The 27,892-nt window shown below is 42.5% G+C and overlaps 1 protein-coding gene across 1 annotated transcript; it reads left to right on the top strand.

The window, feature by feature from the left end:
• LOC110485232 (heparan sulfate glucosamine 3-O-sulfotransferase 6-like) lies at positions 1-27,892 on the top strand. The gene is made up of 2 exons (XM_021556291.3): positions 1-1,104; positions 25,743-27,892. The coding sequence occupies exons 1-2, from the start codon at positions 536-538 to the stop codon at positions 26,359-26,361; spliced, it is 1,188 nt and encodes a 395-aa protein (XP_021411966.3). The 5' UTR covers positions 1-535; the 3' UTR covers positions 26,362-27,892.

Raw genomic sequence — 27,892 nt, 5'->3', positions numbered from 1 at the left:
ATTACACACCCAGGTCTGGAAGGATGAAGAGAGGTGTATAACAAGTACAGTAGAATAAAGAACCAGTAGTTGACAATAGCTTACACCATTGAATGCTGCTAGACGTCTCATGGGGCATGTTGTCCATTGCTGGAGAAGGGAAGGGTAGAGATTGTTGGGTGTGTCAGCAATCTTTGAAGGAGAGGGGAAACCGTGCATGGGAGATCACCAGAGCTGACTTGAGTGCACAGCAAGGCAGTGGGATCATTACTCAATGAAAATTGAAGTATTGAGCCATGCAGAATGACAAATGCTTGTTTAAAAAGGTTTAAGACCCGTTTTCTGTCTTGTGTAATGATGCGTGACAACGGTATGAGGATAACCTTGATAAGTTCGACGACAATGCTCCAATTTTGGGGTGTTATGATTATGAAACTGCTACAGTTTTCAGCATTCAGGAAATAGGTTTATAGAGAACAGTTAGGCTACTCAACGTAAGGAAAAGTAGTATGCTGACAACATTTTGCTCCTTGCTCACCGAACAGGACAGCGACTCATGGGATGTAGTGTGGGCTGTAGAACAAGGCTCAACTTTGGAAAGGCGCTGTCCAAAGTATCCGTGTGTTTTACCATGGTCGTGATTTTCACCTATTTCTTCTACTGTTTTACCGGATTATGTGACTCCGCGCCGAGACAGATGTTCGACCATCACACTGTAAACAGAGACTATGATATATCGGACCGTACGTACGATAACCTGCGACCGTCAGCTCGACTCTATCCTCACCAGCCGGGCGCACCGACTCCTTGGAACAGGACAGACACTTCAACGGGCGCCGCACTCCACCGTGCAGACGAACAGGTCGCCAAGCTACAGTGGGTTGAAGGCGGACTGCTCCCACAAGAGATACCGGAGAGCACCAAGGAAAATCTAGCTGCTAACGGCATCCCGGTGTCCAACACATTTGAGAGTAAGAAGTTCCCACAAGCCATCATAATCGGTGTGAAGAAAGGCGGAACGCGCGCTCTGCTGGAGTTCCTACGGATTCATCCGGACGTGAGAGCTGTCGGGGCAGAACCTCACTTTTTCGACAGGTTCTACGAGAAAGGACTTGAGTGGTACAGGTAAGGCACATATTCTGCTACTTTACAATGTCCATGGAGTGTTTATCAGCGCCAGTAAAAACCATTCTAGCCTACTCTGATATTGCGATATCTTGAATCGAATCTGTGAATTTGGGGCCGGGGCTGCTTTTCATACATATCAAATCTGTTGCAATACAAACATCTAACATATCATTTAGTAGCATTTGTACTGTTCACAACAGTTTCAGTTGAAGCTGCATGTTGAGCCTTGGAGAAAGATGACACCTCAGCCCCTTTAGGATGATGAATGGAGATAGGATGACAGGTAGATGAGGAGCAGTGTTCTCCCCTGGGGAAGCTATTCACCTGTGAAGAACTCTGCTGAAGGTCTTGTCAATAACATACATAGATATTTGCACATTGACAGTCAGATATCAAGTACTGTGTGTGTGTGTGTCTGTGTGTGAGCGTGTGTATGTGTCAATACAACCCTGTCTGACTTGATGTAGATGAAGAGGTTATAAGTCCCTGGGGTGTTGTTAATCATCATGACAATGTTTTAAACACAATTTCTTCAGTTCAACATGACATCCCATATTAACATACAATCCATGTCTATTCTATTGGAATGGAATGGTGCACTCCCATTAAAAGCCCATGTCCTCTTGAATGATCATAGGCTTTCACCTGACTTTTTCCTCCTTACTTGCTGTGACCTTGCTGATTTATTGAGGAATAATGTACTTACTATGACTGAGGTTGTCCCACCTAGCTACGGTATTGTAAGTTTAACTGTAAGTCGCTATGGATAAGCGCATCTGCTAAATGACTCAAATGTTAAATGTTAACTTAAATGTTACAGTCTCATCTTTGTAGGTAAAGAGGGTGGAATCAATAAGCAGGCCTACCTCATCGTCTATACTTCATATACAGCAGGAATTGGTCTCAATGGAAGATATACATTTCTTTGCAGTAGTTTGATTTTGTATTTGGCCAAGAGTGAATACAGCCACAGTGTGATACAGGCTGAAACATATAATGTTTTGACATATATAGTCAAATCTCCACCCAGGCACTGTAGCTACTTTGGAGGTGATAGGATCTGCTGGTAATAGATGACGCAGCTGACCATAGCTGTAATTGGGGTGTAATTATGGCCCTAGCAACCCTATTGCAGGGATATGGATGTTGATGGCCCTTTACCTGCCTTACTGCAGGCCTATGGAGCTAGAGAAGGCTGGAGGTTCTGATTACCTTCAGATGTCTGGACTGGAGGATCCTGCTGGAGAATGTCATAGCTGAGGAGAGAGACTGTTTGACAGCGCCTAGAAGCGCTGATCTAGGACCAGGTTCCCTCTGTCCATGTAATGTTATTCATTATGATCTAAAAGCTAAACTGATCATAGATCAGCACTCCTACTCTGAGACATTTTATGAATAGGGTTTTGATGTTTTCATCCTCCCCAGTGTCAGGAGTTTGTCCAGAAGTTTTCTTTTAAAAACCATATGACCTGATTAGAAAAATGATCTGGTCCCATCATAACCCATATAAATATTTTGTTTACAGCTGATTTATTACTACAACTAGGGCCTGAAGTTGGCTAGGCTAGCCCTACTACCAGATCAGGAAAAACTCTGGGCCCCAGGAAAACTATTTCAGGCTGTTAAGGCAATTTCAGGTAAAAACTCAATAAAACAAGTTTCAAATATTAGGAAAATGTCTACACATTTCAGCTGTTTCAAAAACATTGCTCTTCTATTACCATTTAAATCAAATTCATTTTTATCTGTCACATGCGTGGAATCCAACAGTGAAATGCTTACTGTAAGAATTATACTGTAGGAGTGTTGGCTCAACAAGACAATTCTGTTCACACTGCCCTGCTTCAAGGGGGACAACTGTTGGGAGCGTGTCATGTGCTCGAAATATAGCAAGTACGCAGTGTTGTAAAAGTACTTCAGTAAAAATGCTTTAAAGTACTACGACTACGTTTTTTTTTTTATATCTGTACTTTACTTTAATATTTATATTTTTGACAACTTTTACTTTTACTTCACTACATTCCTAAAGAAAATATAGTACTTTTACTTCACTACATTCCTAAAGAAAATATAGTACTTTTTACTTCATATTTCATATTTCCCCTGACATCCAAAAATACTCATTACATGTTGAATGCTTAGCAGGACAGAAAAATTGTTAAATTCACACACACTCAAGAGAACATCCCTGGTCATCCCTACTGCCTCCGATCTGGCAGATTCACTAAACACACATGCTTCATTAGTAAATGATGTCTGAGTGTTGGAGTTTGCCCCTGACTGAAAAACAAGACAATTGTAACATTTGATAACAGATCGTTTGAGTTTGAAAAAGAAAGTGAGAGACAGCAGAGAGAGTGAGCGTGAAATTCTCATCTGTACTTTAATATTTTAATTATTTTTTCCAAATCTTTTTAGCAGCATTTAAACTTAAAACATACGAACACATGGAAACACTTCTGCCACTGATCATTTTAGCATGCTGCTGGTACCCCCCCCCCCCCCCCCTCTCTCTCTCTCCCTCCCTCCCTGCATTCCCCCCTCCCTCCATCCCTCCTGCCCTCTCTCTCTCTCTGTTCATTAAGAGTGGCAGATGAAGGAGATGAAGTGTTTATGTATAATATCTGTGACAGCACTGGTTTCCAGGAGGCAGGGCAGGGTAGTGTGGTACTATGTGTGTTTTAATTGCCGGGGCTGTAGCAGGCACAACACCATCACAATCACATGCAGATGTGGCCACGGAAACTAGAAACAGTATTCAGTCACATAAGTGATGTCATGAGCAACACATTGTTTGAACAGACAGTTGATGAAATTATACAAACGCTAGTGCTCAGCTGGTATGTTACCAGAACCATTCTGTAGTGCTCAGCTACAGTACGTATGTTACCAGAACCATTCTGTAGTGCTCAGCTACGGTATGTATGTTACCAGAACCATTCTGTAGTGCTCAGCTACGGTACGTATGTTACCAGAACCATTCTGTAGTGCTCAGCTACAGTACGTATGTTACCAGAACCATTCTGTGATGCTCAGCTACGGTATGTATGTTACCAGAACCATTCTGTAGTGCTCAGCTACGGTACGTATGTTACCAGAACCATTCTGTGATACTCAGCTACGGTACGTATGTTACCAGAACCATTCTGTAGTGCTCAGCTACAGTACGTATGTTACCAGAACCATTCTGTAGTGCTCAGCTACAGTACGTATGTTACCAGAACCATTCTGTAGTGCTCAGCTACAGTACGTATGTTACCAGAACCATTCTGTAGTGCTCAGCTACGGTATGTATGTTACCAGAACCATTCTGTAGTGCTCAGCTACGGTACGTATGTTACCAGAACCATTCTGTAGTGCTCAGGTACGGTATGTATGTTACCAGAACCATTCTGTAGTGCTCAGCTACGGTACCTATGTTACCAGAACCATTCTGTGATGCTCAGCTACGGTATGTATGTTACCAGAACCATTCTGTAGTGCTCAGCTACGGTACGTATGTTACCAGAACCATTCTGTGATACTCAGCTACGGTACGTATGTTACCAGAACCATTCTGTAGTGCTCAGCTACAGTACGTATGTTACCAGAACCATTCTGTAGTGCTCAGCTACAGTACGTATGTTACCAGAACCATTCTGTAGTGCTCAGCTACAGTACGTATGTTACCAGAACCATTCTGTAGTGCTCAGCTACGGTATGTATGTTACCAGAACCATTCTGTAGTGCTCAGCTACGGTACGTATGTTACCAGAACCATTCTGTAGTGCTCAGGTACGGTATGTATGTTACCAGAACCATTCTGTAGTGCTCAGCTACGGTACCTATGTTACCAGAACCATTCTGTGATGCTCAGCTACGGTACGTATGTTACCAGAACCATTCTGTAGTGCTCAGCTACAGTACGTATGTTACCAGAACCATTCTGTGATGCTCAGCTACAGTACGTATGTTACCAGAACCATTCTGTAGTGCTCAGCTACGGTACGTATGTTACCAGAACCATTCTGTAATGCTCAGCTACGGTATGTATGTTACCAGGACCATTCTGTAGTGCTCAGCTACGGTACGTATGTTACCAGAACCATTCTGTAGTGCTCAGCTACGGTACATATGTTACCAGAACCATTCTGTAGTGCTCAGCTACAGTACGAATGTTACCAGAACCATTCTGTAATGCTCAGCTACGGTACGTATGTTACCAGTACCATTCTGTGGTGCTCAGCTACGGTACATATGTTACCAGAACCATTCTGTAATGCTCAGCTACGGTACGTATGTTACCAGAACCATTCTGTAGTGCTCAGCTACAGTACGTATGTTACCAGAACCATTCTGTAATGCTCAGCTACGGTACGTATGTTACCAGAACCATTCTGTAGTGCTCAGCTACAGTACGTATGTTACCAGAACCATTCTGTAATGCTCAGCTACAGTACATATGTTACCAGAACCATTCTGTAATGCTCAGCTACATCAGTTATGTGGGATGTAATAAGATCATAATCATTGCTTGCTATTCAGTGTTTTGTCAGAAGATGCTGCTGAATAGACTAACGGGGCAACACTTTGGGGCCGGTGAAAGGAAGATGGAAGGGTGAAAACAAGGTGATAGGACAAGCAGGGAAGGAACATAAGAATGGATTAAACAAGAGTTATTCCTTTCTTCTTCACGGTGCATTGTTTTCCTATTGCAGAACAGTTATTGTTATCATATACAGTACAATGGCAGATATAGAGAAACAAAAAGCCTGGACCCAGATCTGTCTGTGCTGTCCTGCCAACTCCCAGCGACCATAGGAGTTGGCAAGACAGTACAAACAGATCTGCGACCAGGCTATGAAATTATTGTCACTGAATCTTGAAGAGTGTGAAAGACAGTGAATCTGTTTGCATTCACATTAGATCACAGAGAGAGGACAGTGACAGTTTGGTGGTGGGAACCCATCCATTTGGAACAATTGTAACCCTCTCACCTGGGTGTCACTGACTGGGGGTCCCCGTGAGGGTAACACACCTGACCCCTCTGTGCCCGCCGTGCTCAGTTAGCAGAAACTCAACACACTGTCACGTCTGGGTGCACACACACACACACACACACACACACACACACACACACACACACACACACACACACACACACACACACACACACACACACACACACTGTGACAGCCTCCTCTTGAGCCCTTTGCTTTGCCATGTCAGTGTGTGTGAACTTCTGTCTTCCTCTCAGAGTGTGTGTGAACTTCTGTCTTCCTCTCAGAGTGTGTGTGAACTTCTGTCTTCCTCTCAGAATACATGAGAGCTGCATACCGTCAACAGAGCTTTAGCTACCCGCCAAATGGCCTGTGAATCTCGCTTATTGTATTGGAATATAATAAACTAAAAGTATAGCTTTGAAATGCTTTAAAACGAGAACAATATTACAGTTTTTTACAATCAATTTGGCACTAATTTCGGAACCTTGATGTCATTTTTCAAAACTCTAGACACAAAACTCACAACCAATGATCAAAATGCACATTTTTCAAAGCTCTAACACTTTTTCCAATTGCTTGGATACAATACACATAAAGCTAAGATAATTTGTTCATTGAACTAAAATCACCTGCCTGTTCAAAATGACACAACTTAGCATCAAAGTATTACCATTTCAAAATGCAATTCACACATCTGAAATGACTGTCTATTCATTTCATTACAATGATCTAACTATCAATTGCTACAACTGCTCAAAATGATAAGTAACTGTTGCATTACTCTTAATGCATAGTTTTATGGAAACTGACAAACAATATTCCATGTTTAGATCATGAATGTTTCAGGATAACGAGATCCATTGACACCAATTACCGTGGAACATGAACCAATTGGACTACATTATCTATGGATGTAATATTTCATCATCATTCTTTATCAGACAATGTTTCTATGGTCCCATTTACCACTTTTCCAGACCATGTTTTCAGATTTGACATCACTGTATACTCACTGGCCACTTTATTATGTACACATATCTAGTAGTGGGTAGGACCCCCTTTTGCCTCCACAACAGCCTGAATTATTCACGGTGTTGTACGTTAAGAGATGCCCTTCTGCACACCACTGTTTTAAACGACTGTTATTTGAGCATTTGTGGCATTTCTGTTAGCTTGAATGAGTCTGGACATTCTCCTCTGACCTCTCTCATTAACAAGGTGTTTTTGCCCACAGAACTGTTGCTCACTGAATGTGTTTTGTTTATCGCACCATTCTCTGTAAACTCTAGAGACTGTAGTGCATAAAAATCCCAGGAAGGCAGCTGTTTCTGAGATGCTAGAATCACCATGTGTGGCATCAACAATCATACCATGGTCAAAGTTTCTTAGATTACGCATCTTGCCCATTCTAATGTTAGGTCGAACAACAACTTAAGCTCTCTACTCTACATATTGAGTTGCAGGCAGCCACATGATTTGCTGTTCAAATGTAACCTTCGTTGATGGGCTAAATCAGGTATGTAGAGTTGATGGCATGGCCTATGTCATTGTGTGGGATAATGTCAGGTTCCACCATGCTCAAATGGTGCAAGCACGGTTTCAGGCCCATCCACAATTTACCACCCTGTAAGTACAGGGAAAGGAGTAGTTACCACGCCATACTCTCCTTTCCTAAAACCCGATTGAGGATTTTTTCTCCACATGGAGGTGGAAGGTATATGATAGGCGCCCTCACGAACAAGTCACCCTTCTCCAGGCCATGGATGACACATGCAATGACATCACGGCAGACCAGTGTCAGGCCTGGATTCACCATGCAATGACATCACGGCAGACCAGTGTCAGGCCTGGATTCACCATGCAATGACATCACGGCAGACCAGTGTCAGGCCTGGATTCACCATACAATGACATCACGGCAGACCAGTGTCAGGCCTGGATTCACCATGCAATGACATCACGGCAGACCAGTGTCAGGCCTGGATTCACCATACAATGACATCACGGCAGACCAGTGTCAGGCCTGGATTCACCATGCAATGACATCACGGCAGACCAGTGTCAGGCCTGGATTCACCATGCAATGACATCACGGCAGACCAGTGTCAGGCCTGGATTCACCATGCAATGACATCACAGCAGACCAGTGTCAGGCCTGGATTCACCATGCAATGACATCACGGCAGACCAGTGTCAGGCCTGGATTCACCATGCAATGACATCACAGCAGACCAGTGTCAGGCCTGGATTCACCATGCAATGACATCACAGCAGACCAGTGTCAGGCCTGGATTCACCATGCAATGACATCACGGCAGACCAGTGTCAGGCCTGGATTCACCATGCAATGACATCACGGCAGACCAGTGTCAGGCCTGGATTCACCATGCAATGACATCACGGCAGACCAGTGTCAGGCCTGGATTCACCATGCAATGACATCACTGCAGACCAGTGTCAGGCCTGGATTCACCATGCAATGACATCACGGCAGACCAGTGTCAGGCCTGGATTCACCATGCAATGACATCACAGCAGACCAGTGTCAGGCCTGGATTCACCATGCAATGACATCACGGCAGACCAGTGTCAGGCCTGGATTCACCCTGCAATGACATAACGGTAGACCAGTGTCAGGCCTGGATTCACCATGCAATGACATCACGGCAGACCAGTGTCAGGCCTGGATTCACCATGCAATGACATCACGGCAGACCAGTGTCAGGCCTGGATTCACCATGCAATGACATCACGGCAGACCAGTGTCAGGCCTGGATTCACCATGCAATGACATCACAGCAGACCAGTGTCAGGCCTGGATTCACCATGCAATGACATCACGGCAGACCAGTGTCAGGCCTGGATTCACCCTGCAATGACATAACGGTAGACCAGTGTCAGGCCTGGATTCACCATGCAATGACATCACGGCAGACCAGTGTCAGGCCTGGATTCACCATGCAATGACATCACGGCAGACCAGTGTCAGGCCTGGATTCACCATGCAATGACATCACGGCAGACCAGTGTCAGGCCTGGATTCACCATGCAATGACATCACGGCAGACCAGTGTCAGGCCTGGATTCACCATGCAATGACATCACAGCAGACCAGTGTCAGGCCTGGATTCACCATGCAATGACATCACGGCAGACCAGTGTCAGGCCTGGATTCACCATGCAATGACATCACGGCAGACCAGTGTCAGGCCTGGATTCACCATGCAATGACATCACGGCAGACCAGTGTCAGGCCTGGATTCACCATGCAATGACATCACGGCAGACCAGTGTCAGGCCTGGATTCACCATGCAATGACATCACGGCAGACCAGTGTCAGGCCTGGATTCACCATGCAATGACATCACGGCAGACCAGTGTCAGGCCTGGATTCGCCATGCCTGAAGATTCTTCCCAAGATATTTGGCTAATGAAAACATCCATTGTGATGTGGATGAGAACCTGTGGCCAAATCCACAAGACAAGGTTGAGGGAAATATAGAAGTACAGTAATAAATTGTTTGTTTAGCTTTTTACAGTAAGCCAGGTAAGGAACACTGCAGTGATGTTTTACAGTAAGCCAGGTGAGGAACACTGCAGTGATGTTTTACAGTAAGCCAGGTGAGGAACACTACAGTGATGTTTTACAGTAAGCCAGGTGAGGAACACTGCAGTGATGTTTTACAGTAAGCCAGGTGAGGAACACTGCAGTGATGTTTTACAGTAAGCCAGGTGAGGAACACTGCAGTGATGTTTTACAGTAAGCCAGGTGAGGAACACTACAGTGATGTTTTACAGTAAGCCAGGTGAGGAACACTGCAGTGATGTTTTACAGTAAGCCAGGTGAGGAACACTACAGTGATGTTTTACAGTAAGCCAGGTGAGGAACACTGCAGTGATGTTTTACAGTAAGCCAGGTGAGGAACACTACAGTGATGTTTTACAGTAAGCCAGGTGAGGAACACTGCAGTGATGTTTTACAGTAAGCCAGGTGAGGAACACTACAGTGATGTTTTACAGTAAGCCAGGTGAGGAACACTACAGTGATGTTTTACAGTAAGCCAGGTGAGGAACACTGCAGTGATGTTTTACAGTAAGCCAGGTGAGGAACACTACAGTGATGTTTTACAGTAAGCCAGGTGAGGAACACTGCAGTGATGTTTTACAGTAAGCCAGGTGAGGAACACTACAGTGATGTTTTACAGTAAGCCAGGTGAGGAACACTACAGTGATGTTTTACAGTAAGCCAGGTGAGGAACACTGCAGTGATGTTTTACAGTAAGCCAGGTGAGGAACACTACAGTGATGTTTTACAGTAAGCCAGGTGAGGAACACTACAGTGATGTTTTACAGTAAGCCAGGTGAGGAACACTGCAGTGATGTTTTACAGTAAGCCAGGTGAGGAACACTGCAGTGATGTTTTACAGTAAGCCAGGTGAGGAACACTGCAGTTGATGTTTTACTGTAGTTTTTTTCTTTTTTTATAGCTAATTATTTTTGCTTTGATTCAAAGAAACCTGAGTGATGTTATTGTATTTCATCAATAAATTTCAGATTTTGTTCAATGATTCCACTGTGTCTGTAGTATTTTCTTTACCAGTCCTTTTACAGTGATGTACTTACGTGTAGTAGCATCATGAAACATGTATCACATATTTTGTACTACAATATTTAATGATTGTACAAACAACTACACAGTGAAACTATCGGTATCTTGTGTGAGGATGATCTAAATGAATGTTCCTATGGTATTTCATGATAAATGAGTTATTTGAAACAATGATTCTGCAAGTGCAAGGTTTCTTTAAAGATATGAATGCACAATGTTCTGAACATTGGACAGCCTGTGTTACAAGTGATGACCGTTTTGAGTTTTGTGTCTAGAGTTTTGAAAAATGACCACACGGTTCTGAAATTAGTGCCAAAGGGATTGTAAAAGACTGTATAAATGTTTTATCTACAACTGTAACTTATCTACATTGTGTGACCCTTTGCCTCATGCAGATTTGGGACCAAGTGCGTTGTCATTGACAGAGAGACACATGATTATGGACAGAGAGACAGTTGGGGGAGCTGACAACAGTGCAGTGTGATAATATGACTGGAGCCATGTGTCCTGGACAGTGAAATATGATGACTGCATCTGATTCTAATAGAGTGGGAGAGGGACTGCTCGTGCACTGTCATAAAAAACCTTATCATTTATGACTGTCAACCACAGGGACATACAGGGGCAATATGCATACTGGAGAGACTTAATACACACACACACACAATCCCATCCCACGCATTGTCTTCCAAAAATCATCTTCTGCTATAAGACAAAACGGCTCAGACCTCTTTTAAGTGTTTTCCACTGACTTCTCTCTGTGACTCTTGCCAGCTCTTTTCCTCAGCTTTCCGGAGCTTTTGTGTGAGTGTGTGTGTGTGTGTGTGTGTGTGTGTGTGTGTGTGTGTGTGTGTGTGTGTGTGTGTGTGTGTGTGTGTGTGTGTGTGTGTGTGTGTGTGCGTGCGTGCGTGCGAACGGTACATCCATGCGTGCTTCTATGCTTGTGAGTGTGTGATTGCTTGTGTGTCTGTGTAGTTTGCATGTGTGCTTACAGACATTACTGAACTAGAAAAAGCCACAGAATGGTCCCATCAGAATCAAAAGGGGGATTTAATGACTTTCTGTGTTGTTTCATGGGTTTAAATAGACTTAGGTCCAATGTTTTTCATATGGGCCCTGTGAGAGCCACACCAGACACAGTTGAAACAGGAAAACCGGCAAACCTCAACTTTCCGTGGCACAATGGCATGGATTGTTATGCTTATGTCCCCGCGACATGGGCACAATGAAGTACATGAGTTGTCACTGTTTTTATAGATCGGCCTCCTGTTGTTGAAGACTTTATAATGAACTAATTTGTTTTTCTGCTTTCTTATGAATGTTTTGGATCTTTATTGTATATAAATGACAAAATGCCTCGTTGGCTCATTCTGGGGGGAAAACATTTGTCATTTAGATGGCATGTAAACACCTCTACGGGAAAAGCAGGGAGGGACTGGGAGAAAACAGACTTCTTGGAAAGGCTGATGGTAGAAAATACTCCTATTCACTTTTCAATTTGATTAATGGATTGATGACTAACAAATATTACAAACCACTAAATCATTGTGTATACCAGTGTGACACCGCCTTAAAGACTTGATTTAAGACAGATGGATCAAGAGAGATCATGGAATTCTATCCTATTGAGTTATACTGTATCAATAAACCAAATTGTATGAAACATGCTTTTCTACTTTTTTGCTTTCTCCTGCTACCCCTCCCCTCCCCTCCCCTCCCTTCCCCAACACATACACACACACACACACACACCTCCTAACTTCTCAAATCCCAGCAAGAATGTCACACATATTCCTCCAAAAGAGGACCCTCTTGTGAATAGGACCACTGAATATGAAGTGAAATTTCATACAGTGTAAATTAGTGCCATGTTTCAAAGCCTGCAAGCTGGCCTCAAGATGTGTGACGTCGTTGACAAAGTCCATCCGTAAGTCAGTGCCTTCTGACATGTTTCACCCAGACAGTAGATTACATGAGAGTAGCTTCTTCATGTATGCCTCTGAGCCAGAGAGGAGATTTATTTGGGTTGGGATCAAACCCAGTCAGACATCACATCAGAAGAGCTACAGTCCAGTCGGACATCTGGACCATAAAAGTGTCAAAAGACCAATAATTCAACAAAAGATCAGAATTGGGCTGCCTGTGTAAACTCAGCCGTAGTATCTTAATAACTTCTTATGGCTGGGGGCAGTATTGAGTAGCTTGGATTAATAAGGTGCCCAGAGGTGCCCAGAGTAAACTGCCTGCTACTCAGTCCCAGAAGCTAAGATATGCATATTATTTGGATAGAAAACACTCTGAAGTTTCTAAAAACTGTTTGAATGATGTCTGTGAGTATAACAGAACTCAAATGGCAGGCAAAAACCTGAGAATAAATCCAACCAGGAAGTGGTAAATCTGAGGTTTGTAGGTTTTCAACTCATTGCCTATCAAAGATACAGTGGGATATTGGTCAAAGTGGGGGCGAATGAGAGGGGAATGAGTCAGAGGTCTGCCAAAGAGCCAAGAGCTGGCCAAGCTCGTTCACGTGAGAGTGAGCTCTGTTCCATTGAATTTCTGAAGACAAAGGAATTCTCCAATTGGAACATTATTGAAGATTTATGTTAAAAACATCCTAAAGATTGATTCTATGCATCGTTTGATATACTTCTACAGACTGTAATGGAACTTTTTGACTTTTCGTCTGCTCCTAGTGATCGCACGTCATGAATTTGGATTTGTGAACTGAACGCGCTAACAAAAGGAGGTATTTGGACATAAATTATGGACAATATCGAACAAAACAAACATTTATTGTGGAACTGGGATTCCTGGGAGTGCATTCTGATGAAGATCATCAAAGGTAAGTGAATATTTATAATGCTATTTCTGATTTCTGTTGACTCCAACATGGCGGATATCTGTTTGGGTTGTTTTGGTCTCGTACTCAGATTATAGAATGGTGTGCTTTTTCCGTAAAGTTTTTTTGAAATCGGACACAGTGTTTGCATTAAGGAGAAGTGTATCTATAATTCCGTGCATAATAGTTGTATCTTTTATCAATGTTTATTATGAGTATTTCTGTAAATTGATGTGGCTCTCTGCAAAATCACCGGATGTTTTGGAACTACTGAACGTAACGCGCCCATGGAAACTGAGATTTTTTTATATAAATATGAACTTTATCAAACAAAACATACATGTATTGTGTAACATGAAGTCCTATGAGTGTCATCTGATGAAGATCCTCAAAGGTTAGTGATTAATTTATCTCTATTTCTGCTTTTTGTGACTCATGTCTTTGGCTGGAAAAATGGCTGTGTTTTTCTGTGACTTGGCTCTGACCTAACACAATCATTTGGTTTGCTTTCGCTGTAAAGCCCTTTTGAAATTGGACACTGTGATGAGATTAACAAGAAGTGTATCTTTAAAATGGTGTACAATACTTGTATGTTTGAGGAATTTTAATTATGGGATTTCTGTTGTTTTGAATTTTGGCGTCCTGCACTTTCACTGGCTGTTGTCATATCGATCCCGTTAGTGGGATCTCAGCCCAAAGAAGTTTTAACTAGACAAAATGGATCTCCACTTATTTTTCATATTGCTTTCATACAGAAAGATATTCTAAAAACATACAGTAGGCAAGTTGTTGAATGTGCATGTCCTCTTATCATGATTTGTACTGTGTATGAATACAATCAAGCATACAGTACTCAGCCAGTCAGTTAATGTGCGCAATGATGATACTGCGTGATTCATGAAAAGATCATTACTGCATTTCAATTTCAGGAAAACTCCAATATGCAAGTGATGTCATCAATATTTGGACAGCTTGTCAATTGGCTGACCTTTACCCCTGACACCGAAGGCCTCAGCCAATCGGATTGCAATTAAATTATAGTATTAATCCTTTCAGGGCAATGGCATAAGCGCACGGGGAAATGTCAATACTACTGGAAATCCCACAGGCTCACAAAGTGCCATCAATTAAGTAATGTAGTAATCAAATCAAATCAAATTGTATTGGTCACATACACATATTTAGCAGATGTTATTGCGGATGTAGCGAAATGCTTGTGTTCCTAGCTCCAACAGTGAAGTAGTATCTAACAATTCACAACAATATGGACGTGATGATTACAACAGGTGGGTTTTCACTGTCCTTGTTGGTTATTGTTGTTATCAGTGATATGCTCATTGGTGTTATCAACCACATGTTAAAATATCTATTGCAATGACCATTATGGAAGCCAAACACAGTTTAAATGGGCTGTTTAGCACACTGCTACACCATCTCTACACATGAAAAAGGTACTGTAGGCCACTCACTGCATCAATCCATGAGGCTTGATCATAGCATTAGTACCGAATAAGAAATTCTGTGTGTAAAACTAATAATGACTCAGTAATCCATGTTTTCTGGGAATGCTATAAAATCCGGAAGTTGGGAGCAGAGGTAAAAAGTTGTCTGTTATAAGTATTACAATGTCAACTTACTTTTAACCCGTCTGTCTGCATATCTCAAGACATATGGCATATGGGCTAAAAACTTGGGAATCAATCAATCCGCCATCATTAACACAATGTAAAAATGTAATGATTTATTATTTAAATATTGAAAGTGCGTGGGCTCCGGAGAGAAACAAATGGTGCAGTTTGAGGCCATTTGGCGGAAAGTGATGCGGGTGCTGGAGATGGGGGTGTGTGCTAGTGGGTCTGGGCAGATGTCATATAGTTGATGTTTGTATTATGTTGGCGATTGTATGTGTATGTTTTGTATTGTTTATAAAATATGAAAACATTTTAATTAAATACAAATTCCAAATCAATTAAGGGTTTTTTCTTCTTTAAATCTTACACAACAATGATTTAACTCTGCTAAACTTATAAAAACATACTATTACTGTATTTTAAGGTAGAACACAAAATCTCACAGCATCACTCTCAGTCCAGACAATGTATAAAACGGACTATAAAAGTAACCCATTATTACAGTACAGTACGCAAGCCTGATTTTCCATTAGAGTAAAGGGGATTTTCCCCACACCTCATTCCCTCACTGTCCTGCCCTTGGGCCATTAATGATAAGTAGAGGCTGAATGCCGTGTTGAGTTGTCTAACAGACCAGGAGTGGCTGTGGCGTTCAGTTGCAAACAGAACAGGAAGTGGCTGTAGCGTTCAGTTGCATAGTGTTTTAATAGTGTTGGGCCTGGGTGGGTTGGAGGTAAGGTGGAGGTGGGGGTGGGGTGGCATCATTGGGATATGGTAGGCTACTAGGCCCTATACTCACACCCCATATGGTGGGAATTATAATCATTTGAGATGCATTGTGGTCCATTTTAAGCGATCCCAGAAAGTACTGAGGAGACATCAGAACGCTTTGCCGTTTTAGCTGCACTCCCAGCAGTAAAAAGAAGTCAGTCAGTCAGTCAGGAGTAGGAAGGAGAAGTGTGTTTGTGAGGAGAAATAATAGCTCGCTTCGACAGGCCAAAATTAAATGTTTCAGATGCCTTGGGTTGTCATGCATGGCTTCTCTGCCATCCCCACAAAGAATAATGTTAGGTTAAAAACGCTGAAAAACGTTTAATGGAAATAAGCTGAAATTACCCTGAGGGCTCACGGGCCAATGGCTTTGTCACACGTAATCAAACTGTTTCAAGTTCTCAATCATACGAGAGCTGGATGCAGTAACGTACAAATCTTGTAAGTGTACGTTTGTAAAGATAACTTTCATATGTATGTACATTTGAATATAGAATGGCAGCAGCATGTCATGGACTTGACCGTTGGCGTCCTACAAAAACAGAGGCCAAACCTGGGTGCAAATGCTATTCAAAATCATTTGAAATACTTTATTTGTGTCTCATTAACCTTGCCTGTTGCAATTGAACCAATAGAAAGGTCCCAAAAGTCCAAGCCCCGCCCGCCTGGCAATCGTGGGCAGTCTAAAACAAACGCTTAAAGTATTTGAAAGATTTCAAATAGTATTTGAGCCCAGGTCTGACAGCGGCTACATGGTTTTTGATTGCTTGGTCTATGTACTTTAATGTGTGTAAATGTTGAAGCCATTAGCCCTTCCCCAGAAAACTCTCCGGCGATGCATCGTTGACCTCAGACCCTGTGATGATACTTCATTATGATTGGGCTCTTCTATTCTAGTCACTAATTAGTAATGGGCTCCACTGCACTTCATCTGTAAAAGAGAAGCCTACGCATGTGCACGACACACACGCACACATTTCTTTTTTTTTACAGATTCGGCAAGTCCATCTCCTCTCCATCACACCTATGATAATGGTATCCTACTCTTGTTTGAGGAGCCTGTTACAAGAGCTTGGGACTATACGGTTCAATATGCATTTTTGTCAAAATGTAGTTATTGACATAGCCTTGTTCTGTTCAATGTTATCTACCTATATAATGCTCTAAATACCCCCAATTAATGTTGTAATTACCTTCAGAATCATATTTTTTTAAATAGAACCTGTTAGTCCCAAGCTCTGGTGTAGATACTTCCCCCTACTCTACTATATATTATGTATAACCATTATTTTCCTCTTCCTGTCTGAGTATGGGTGGTTGTGGGCAGTGGAGCCTGATGGGAGGCACACTGTGAATCCACAGGCATCCACCTCCCGTGAGACACTAACTACGTCTCTGAGACACATCAGATCCTGGTGTCCTGGCCTTTCTGGTGCTTCATAGCATAGTGTGTGTGTGTGTGTGTGTGTGTGTGTGTGTGTGTGTGTGTGTGTGTGTGTGTGTGTGTGTGGAGGGAGGGAGGGAGGGAGGCTGGGAGGGAGGGAGGGAGGGGGTGTAGAAGTGGTGTGGATGTGAGGCTGTGTCTGGGGTGTGTGGGTAGTGTTACTGTATCTTTGAGACTGTCTCTGACTCCATAGTGTTTGATAGAGTGTCATGGGGGGCGAGGGGGCAGGGGGAGTCAAGGCACCAGTGGTGAGGATGTGTGTGTGCATGTGTGCATGTTGCTGTGATTCAGATTACTCAGACATTGCACCCCCAGCATCATATAATGTAATGGGGGAGGGGGAAAGGGGGGGGAGTGCAGTGATGTGGATGTGTATGTGGTATGGGGATATCAAACATTGGCACCCCTGGTCTCTGGCTCCATAGCATTTGATAGAGTCATTTGATAGAGTGGTTGGAGGGAGAGGGACAGAGAGGGTAGAGTGATATGGTACGGATGTGTGGGTGGGTTCATGGTTAATTCTCAGTTGTGCAATCATGGGGGCACCCCCAACTCTGGCTCCATCGCTACAGCTCTGTGTGTTCTGGTCTTTACTGAGACTGGTCCAGAATGTTGTTTATTGCTTGGCTAGTGATGGGGTTCAATCTCAGCAGCCCTGCCAATTCTTAGGCCATGGTGTTTTGCACCATGTGTTGCCCCAACACTGTAGGCGTCTGGTGGCCATGACTAGCGCTGTCACGGTGACCATATAGAGTCATGACACATTTCACGCACTTATTATTTGGTATATGACAAGATTAAATCAAGAATAGTGTGATGGGTGACAATATTAGCCTATCACTTGATATATTGAATGATATATTATCACCAGCTTAAAGCAAACAGCACATGCTTTTTTGTGCGACTTTTTCAAATCATAGTCGCACACCTCATGTAGCCTAGCCCATAGGCCTATATGTTTTAATAAGGTCAGTATCACACCTCATGTAGCCCAGCCCATAGGCCTATATGTTTTAATAAGGTCAGTATCACACCTCATGTAGCCCAGCCCATAGGCCTATATGTTTTAATAAGGTCAGTATCATACCTCATGTAGCCCAGCCCATAGGCCTATATGTTTTAATAAGGTCAGTATCACACCTCATGTAGCCCAGCCCATAGGCCTATATGTTTTAATAAGGTCAGTATCACACCTCATGTAGCCCAGCCCATAGGTCTATATGTTTTAATAAGGTCAGTATCACACCTCATGTAGCCCAGCCCATAGGCCTATATGTTTTGATAAGGTCAGTATCATACCTCATGTAGCCCAGCCCATAGGTCTATATGTTTTAATAAGGTCAGTATCACACCTCATGTAGCCCAGCCCATAGGCCTATATGTTTTAATAAGGTCAGTATCATACCTCATGTAGCCCAGCCCATAGGCCTATATGTTTTAATAAGGTCAGTATCATACCTCATGTAGCCTAGCCCATAGGTCTATAAGTTTTAATAAGGTCAGTATCATACCTCATGTAGCCTAGCCCATAGGCCTATATGTTTTAATAAGGTCAGTATCACACCTCATGTAGCCTAGCCCATAGGTCTATAAGTTTTAATAAGGTCAGTATCACACCTCATGTAGCCTAGCCCATAGGCCTATATGTTTTAATAAGGTCAGTATCATACCTCATGTAGCCTAGCCCATAGGTCTATAAGTTTTAATAAGGTCAGTATCATACCTCATGTAGCCTAGCCCATAGGCCTATATGTTTTGATAAGGTCAGTATCACACCTCATGTAGCCTAGCCCATAGGCCTATATGTTTTAATAAGGTCAGTATCACACCTCATGTAGCCTAGCCCATAGGCCTATATGTTTTAATAAGGTCAGTATCACACCTCATGTAGCCCAGCCCATAGGCCTATATGTTTTAATAAGGTCAGTATCACACCTCATGTAGCCCAGCCCATAGGCCTATATGTTTTAATAAGGTCAGTATCACACCTCATGTAGCCCAGCCCATAGGCCTATATGTTTTAATAAGGTCAGTATCACACCTCATGTAGCCCAGCCCATAGGCCTATATGTTTTAATAAGGTCAGTATCACACCTCATGTAGCCTAGCCCATAGGCCAATATGTTTTGTTAAGGTTTTTATCACAGCTAAAGTGGCCAAATAACGTCTTAAAATTATGCACATTCATCCACTTCACAACAGGTGTAGAGTTTGAACGGAGTTTCAAGTTTGGGGAAGATAACTTTCACCATAAAAACACACCTTTATAATAAAAGCATTACATGCATAATCTCATTTGTGGTTATCCTGCAAACTGAACATGCGCTTTTTGCCTACTGCCTTGTGCACATTGCTGCTCTTATAATGTGAGGAAATAGCCTAATAGTTTATCAACATTTTAAGCTAAACGTTCTCATTGCTTAAAAACTTTATGGTAGTGGTTGTATTAATTTGTTATCAATCACATCTGACAACAGTCCCAGACTATGTTTGGAATATTTATTTCTGGCACAGAGTACAATAGGTCAACTTGTGTACTATGGGGGATAGTAGATTGACATAAGCTAGTGCGTTTGCTGTTCGTTAGGCCTACTCATCTTGTTGGCTGATGAAAAGTAAATGTGGACAGTTCTTCCAATATCTTCAATATGCGCCTCAGAATTGAATAAGGACCCATGCAGTTCCGTCCCCGATGTGTCGGTCTTGACTTGTAGCCTGTGAGAAAGACCCGACCACCTTACTTACTGTGAGAGGTGCTTCTGCACGCAGCAGGGAGAAGGGAATTATAATGATTATATTCAGCACAACGGCCACTGGCCACAAAAGGCATGGATTTTTTAGGGGGCATTATGGCCACACAAAGTGGATGCAGCCGGGAAATTCGAGGCATTATCAAGTGCTTGTCAAATTGAGTGAGAGACTGATGAAGTGTTTACAGCCTTGATGAAGTGTGTACAGCAGAGCTCATGCCTTTCATGCAACTTTTTTCAAATCTTCATTAGAGTCTTGTCTGCCAAATGAACTAGTGTAGCCCAGAGCCATATGGCATAACTAGATCAGGGCCTAACATAAAGACAACTTAGAGTATGCCCTTCTGTTCTTCTGAACTAGACTACATTTTCTTCATATCATGTTTCTTTAGACCTGTCTAAAAAATGTAATGGATTTATTGTGATGGTGTAGGCTATATTACATGAATTTATTAGACTTTTTAAAATGTAGATCTTCCAAAGGTCTGCATCAGGCTATGTGTGGAAGCCAGAAAATGCTCAAAGTGTTTATGTTAATTAATGGTAATTTACCGTGAGACCAGCAGTCATTTGCATGACAATCACCAGCTGACAAAATGTTATGACCGCCACAGCCCGAGCCATGACACCCTACTGGCACCACAGCCAGGCCAACACTATGACTGGTCAGCTCAGCTGTCCCTTAAGAAGCTGTCACAAAGACCTGACATCAGAGACAGTTCGCCAGCATGTCGGCCTGCCATGATCCTTGATAGTGTCATAGTGTTGGACCGGCCATGGCGCCAGTAGGGTGTCATGGCTAGGCCTAGTTAAATAAAGGTTAAATATATATATATATATTTTTTCATTGTCACACGTACACACGTCAAAGGCTCGGTGGCTCTCTTCTTGTACAGTGTGTCTCGTTTCCTGTTGTAGTGTTTCATCTGTACATCCAATCACATCATCAGAGACCAGTTAGTGTTTTCTCTTTGGGGAAATGGAAGCCTACAAATGCTCTTTTGACATGTTTACATTCTGTAGGTGAAATGCAGTTAAACTGGAAGAACGTTTGGATAGTATCTATACAGAGTAGAGTCAAAACATCCACTGTGCATTTAGAATGTCAATGTAATTTACATAACATCACATAACAGTCATTAAACCTAAAATGTTCCAGGTTTAAGCCTGATATTGTGCCATGTCATTCAAGGATAATACAGTACACAACATGCTATCAAGCTATCCAGAGAGGCAGGAAGCACTGCATGGTGGGAAAGGTTTCCACAGTCAGCCAGACAGCCCTGCCCTGCCTGTCCCCTAGGCCGTCTGTCTGTCTCTGTCCGACACCCTCTGTGCACAGCAGGGCTGCTGGGAGTTGTTGTTTTCTTCAGCTTGCTGTTTGCTCTCCTTCCTCTTTTATGAGGCTGATTTTCAGTCTAATTGGATCTCACAGGCAGAGTTCTGAGTCCATATTCAAAAAGCGTCTCAGAGAAGGAATGCTGATCGAGGATAAGTTTTGGCTTTCAGATCTTAATGAATAAGATTTTATGGGCAGGGGGGATCTGATCCTAGATCAGCACTCTTACTTTGAGATTCTGTGAATATGGGCCCTGAATACTTAGAGACTACTTCCAACAAGCTCTGTGCTCAATATGCCCAGTGAGCAGTTCCTCCAACGTCCATTTCAATCAGCTTCTCTTCTGCCTCTGAGTAAAGCGTAGGCATTATGATTACTTTACACTTCTAAAGCAGAATGGTGTGAGGTTTATACAAATAAATAGTGTTTCTTGACTATTGATATTAGAAACATTTTGGTACAGTCATGATTCTTAATTCAGTGAAGTCTTAACAATTCACGTTTCCATAGACAGAAAACTTCCCATGTTTTTCTTCCAGGAAGGCACAGTATGTTGTGTAGTAGTAGTAGTACCAGTACTTTACAGGGTTATGATCGTGAAGGCAGGAAATGTGTCAGCCACATCCTAGCCGCGGGGGGTTTTACGCTCCGCTCCGGATTGGTTGCTACATATCAGTCGTATAATCAGAAGCATATCACTTCAGGGTAAAATACCCACATCCTCTAACAGCGGGGACCCACTAGCTAATGTGGCTAGCTCAGCAAAGCTCTCCAAGAAAGCCCCAAATAGAGAACTCTACCTCGCCCTGTTGCTCCCTTTCCAAGTGCTGTAACAGTCAGACATAGATGTACTCTTAGGGTACAGTTTTAGTTAGCTCCTGGGCTACACTTTTAACTAGCTCTCGGGCTACGCTATGTTTTAGCTAGCTCTTGGGGTACAGTTTTAGTTAGCTCCTGGGCTACACTTTTAACTAGCTCTCGGGCTACTCTATGATTTAGCTAGCTCTTAAACTAAACTACGTTATAGTTAGCTGGACGATTGCTGTTCCTTGTTTTTAATTTAGAAGAATGTCCTTTGAAGCACATGTCCCAATATTCTACAGATTCATATTGATTGTGCTTGACACTTAAGGCACACAAAGACATTGATAATAGGGAGAGAGTGGCTCTTATTGATTGTGTAATGATGAGGCAGATTGTGAGGGGGGATAGATAGGGACCTGGGGAAGGTGGCGAGAAGGGGCATCACATTAACTATTTATAACTATGGAAGGAGATGTCCTTATGGCCAATTACAGCAATGACAAACATCACTTACGAGGGGAGACACCCAAGGCCAGACAGGAGACAGACAGAAGAGCCACCCAACCAACATCATCACCTCCATATCTGTTGTCACTGTCCTGCCGTATCTGTTGTCATCACAGATATACAGAGACAGACACATCGATCTGGCAGAGCAGGACTGGGGACAGAGAGACAGGACAGGTGATGAACATTTTGGGATGTTAATCATAAATGGGACGTGTTTATTTGCTACATGTAAACAGAAAAGACATTGGCTGAGTATAATGCTGCAGTGTTTGCTCCGTTCCAGACATTATTATGAGCCGTCCTCCCCTCAGCAGCCTCCACTGGTGTTACAGTACCACTGCTCTAGTCTGTCCACCTGCAATTACAAGAGACCTAGTCTACAATACCCCTGTACTTTGACTACAGATGACACTTTGAACTATTGTGAACCAGTGCTTAGCTCAGGGCTAATAAGGGGTCATGTTGTTGCTCCACTCTGTTGTCTGTATGATTTGAGCCTTTAGAGATTGTTGAAGCTCTCTAGAATGTCAACAGGGCTGAAGGTATTGATCCACCTAGTAAATCAACTACGTTAAAGTCAAAAAAATGTTATAGAGAGAATATTGAGAGGAGTTAAATCACTGTTAGTCCTCAAAAGCCAACCAAGATGATGCCCATGCTATCAATTACTTAAATATAATAGCATTTTGAAAAGTCTTTTAAATAAAATATTAAATGTACAGAGGTCACTGAGGTCATCTGTGTTTATCATGACTATAATCTGTTTGAGATGACTTATTAGTTTGATTCGCTTCCCTCCTTTCTTGGTTTGGTTTTCAATCCAACTATAGTTAAGCTAAACCATTCTGTTTTAGTGCCATGTCATGTCTGGCAGCAGACACAAGGCCTAATGAACAGTTTGATTTACCCAGAAACATCTCTGAACTGTCGTCAAAGTCTCTGAACCATCGTCAAAGTCAGTCAGCAACCACTGCCAGAGTCCTGCTGGGGAATAACTGGCAAAATTAAACTAGGATCCTACATTGTTTGGACGAACTCTTTGAACTTCATTTGATGGGCGCTTCATCTGTTGTCAATCATAGAAGCAATTGAAAGGACTCCTGTCATTCTCCATTATTGTTTTGGCGAATCTTCAAGACTTTTCATAAAAAACAAACTGACTTTTTCAAGTGCTGGCTGTCCATAGAGTATGTGTTGAAGTTGTTTATTTTCAGTAAAGCCACAATATGGTCTCCGTAAGAATAACAGACTATTCAGAAGTAGGATCTTAATTTGGTCACCTTGTTGCAGGATAACTTTCCTGCAATGCAGGAAATGTAAAACTTGGAGTGTATTTAAGGTTTAAAAAGGCTTCTGAAGCTTCTGATAAACTCAGACTTGATTTTCCCTTACCTTAAATGGATGAACCCCAACAAAAATGTCCATTAGTTATATTCCACGTAATAATTCACATACTGTTGCTCCAGGATTATTTTCCTGCTGTAGCAAACTGACTCAAATTAAGATCCTACATCTGTAGGCTTATGATGTGGATGGATGGATGGAAAAGTATTTGCTATAAACTAACATTTCTTCTCATCCTTTGTTAAGTAAAACAATTTGTTCCCTGAATTCATTCTCACCACAAAACAGCGGCCTCAGACGTCAGTAGAGGATTGGACCGTCTCCATACATTACCCACAAATCCCCGAGACCAGACACACAAGGCATTTAACAGAATTTATTCATCTGATGAAGCAGAATTATAGACAATAGAGCTAGGAGTTTTCCTTGGTCAGTACAGTACAGTACAGTAGATAAGATAATTAATAATTAGGTGGGTGCTTACATTTGTAGTATACAAGTTTGTTTTTTGCATATCCCACCCCCGAGACACCCTCTGAGAGTGGAGTCAGAGCCAGAGATCAGCCATTATCAACGGCAACCCTGGAGCAATTAGGGTTAAGTGCCTTGCTCAAGGGAATATCGACAGATTTATACTTTAGCTTGATAGTAAACTTCACTGAACTTGATTTTGGTGTTGTTGTTGAGGCAAACAGCCATGTCAGAACATTCACAGAACAGATAGGAGAACAGATGCTGAGAGAGGTGACAGAGGCTTATTCTTCTGACTGAACTCAATCTAGACTGTTTCTTATGGAACAGTTTCTTATGACACCTCAGTTACATCTTTGCCTACAGGACAGCATTGGGACTCTATGTGTTGTATCTCTTTCCAGTATTCAGTATCTCTCACCAGAGGTTGTCTATGATCTAAGACTAAAAGTAGCTGTGAGAAAGGCGGTGAAACTGAGCTAAGCAGCTTAGCTAGCCTTGTGTTTCATAGTCGTCCTGAATTTGTTTCGTCTGGTATTGCTAGATTCTTCACAGAGCCTGCCTGCGGGGGGAACACATCACTCTGCGGTGCAGGAAAGGGGGAGGACAGGGGACTGGAGAAGGAAGTCTTAAGGAAATTGCTGTTAAGTGGTTCTTGTGGCTTTGGCTCATCAGATCCATATTGGCTCTGCGGCCTCCCAGTTTCCCATGGCTCCTATACCAGGACTGGGATGGGCTGGGGACTGGTTCATAAACATAGACTGTACTCTTTTAATCATTACTGTTTTGGAGAAGGTTTAATTTAGGTATACAGTGCTGGATTTGTGGCAGTTAAGAATGCAATTTTTCATACCTGAGCTTGTAGAGGAAAATAGTATTTTTGGAAATGAAATAGTTCCACTAAAAAGAAATGGACAAAGATTTGAACTTGAAGGACGTATATCTGGCTCAGACAAAGATGTGTATCTAAAATGGTATATCTGTAATGTCTTCTCTATTTCTGTAAAAACACACAGATGTAAGAATCATATCCAATGTACAGTATATTATGAATCAGTGTTCCAGCTCTTTATGACACTGCATAGTGTCATGTTGTTGAGTGAAGGACAGTAACTGATTATTCTCCATGTCTGTTGTCAGGAACCTGATGCCTCGGACCCTGGAAGGTCAGATCACCATGGAGAAGACGCCCAGCTACTTTGTGACCAAGGAGGCTCCTCGTCGCCTCTGCACCATGAACTGCCACACCAAGCTCATTGTAGTCGTCCGCGACCCCGTGACCCGGGCAATCTCCGACTATACCCAGACGCTGTCCAAACAACCCGGCCTCCCCTCTTTCCAGAGCCTGGCCCTCAAGAATACTTCTACGGGATTGGTCGACACCTCGTGGAGCGCCGTGCGCATCGGCCTGTACGCCAAGCACCTGGAGAACTGGCTCCAGCACTTCCCCTTATCTCACTTCCTGTTTGTCAGCGGCGAGCGGCTGGTGTCCGACCCGGCGGGGGAGATGGGCCGGGTGCAGGACTTCCTGGGTCTGAAGAGGGTGGTGAGCGACAAGCACTTTTACTTCAACCAGACTAAGGGATTCCCCTGTCTGAAGAAGCCAGAGGGAAGCAGCAGGCCCCGGTGTCTGGGGAAGTCCAAAGGAAGGCCTCATCCACAGATCTCACCAGAGGTACTGCAGAGGCTCAGGGACTTCTACAGGCCATTCAACCTCAGGTTCTACCGGATGACTGGACGAGACTTTGGATGGGACTGAGCCGTCCACCAATGTTACATGGAAATCAAGCCAAAGGATGAAAATTATTACTTTAAAACATGTGGAGAGGACACTGCTTTCATCAAGACAGGAAACACAAGACTGACATTACATTTCTCAATGAGGGAACAGGGGTTCTAGGTTACCACTTTGACTTGTGACATGGTATGCATTATACAAAATATTGGCATTTTTTGGTATTTTATGGAACATGATATAAAGCTGTCGTTTCAGTTCCAATATGTGTATGTTGCTACATGTAAGAATAATGTAAGAACTCATTGTTTTGCCAGTGTAAAGTACATGAACCAGGAGATCATGATACATGTCACATAGTAAGTAGACCAAAGGACGTTGATGACTTGATACCTCTGTGTGAGGAGACTCATGTTACAATGGATTATACAAAGGATTTATAACCAACCTGTTTCTGACCAGTGTGTGTGTGTGTGTGTGTGTGTGTGTGTGTGTGTGTGTGTGTGTGTGTGTGTGTGTGTGTGTGTGTGTGTGTGTGTGTGTGTGTGTGTGTGTGTGTGTGTGTGTGTGTGTAGGTTTGTGTGTGTGTGTGTAGGTGTGTGTGTGTGTGTGTGTGTGTGTGTGTGTGTGTGTGTGTGTGTGTGTGTGTGTGTGTGTAGGTTTGTGTGTGTGTGTGTGTGTAGGTTTGTGTGTGTGTGTGTAGGTTTTTGTGTGTGTGTGTGTGTGTGTGTGTGTAGGTTTGTGTGTGTGTGTGTGTGTGTGTGTGTGTGTGTGTGTGTGCGTGTGTGTGTGTGTGTGTGTGTGCATGCTTAAGATACCGTAAGAAAAGTGTATTTATTGCAATAAGTGTACGTAGCTTTGATTATTCTTGTGACCACCCAACTAAGCAACAAAACATTTCTTTATCAGGGTTGACAATCCTTTTCTTTTGACTTTTGACTTGTGTTTTCAATGGTACTGTAGATCTAAAAACCAAATGTGTAACTATCTATCATTATCTGTCAAGTCAATCTAATACCAGACCCTGTTTACAGCATTTCCATTGGGACAGTATTACATTGGGACAGTATTACATTGGGACAGTATTACATTGGATGATGAACCTCTATTACAAAGACTTTGTACACAGAATCCTTTTTCTTCTCCTTGGGTAAAGAGTTAATTATGATGTGATACTTATTTCACCTTTTAACTCAAAGTTATTTAAGCCTCATTTAAAATGATGCTCTTACTTGCAAACCTTTGATGCATCCAACAATGATACCTCACTTAGGGTACAGGCAACCAAAACAGATTTGTATGTATAGTTTACCCTTCAATGATGAAACGCAATGTACAATGAGTATCATTATCTTGACGTTACCAGTTCACTTAACTCTACCAGGCCATTTGTAAATGTCATGCTTAAAGATTATGTTTGTCAAAGTTTATTTCCTTTCAATTCATATTACTCTGTAAAAATGTTCTATTAAACCATACTGAAGTTTACAACACTATTGTACATACTGAAATGAGAATATGTTGAGATGTTTAGTAAAGCTTCATTTGAAATGAA

This window comes from Oncorhynchus mykiss, chromosome 12 (assembly GCF_057628025.1).
Source record: "Oncorhynchus mykiss isolate SJ-2025 chromosome 12, ASM5762802v1, whole genome shotgun sequence".
Lineage (NCBI taxonomy): Eukaryota > Metazoa > Chordata > Actinopteri > Salmoniformes > Salmonidae > Oncorhynchus > Oncorhynchus mykiss.
Note: the sequence above shows the minus strand (reverse complement) of the source record. Positions and strands in the feature narration are given on the sequence as shown.

Excerpts from the sequence above, each read along its gene's own strand:
- LOC110485232 (XM_021556291.3), top strand. The coding sequence starts at position 536 with ATGGGATGTAGTGTGGGCTGTAGAACAAGGCTCAACTTTGGAAAGGCG. Across the intron at positions 1,105-25,742 it reads AAAGGACTTGAGTGGTACAG|GAACCTGATGCCTCGGACCC; the intron begins GTAAGGCACATA and ends GTCTGTTGTCAG.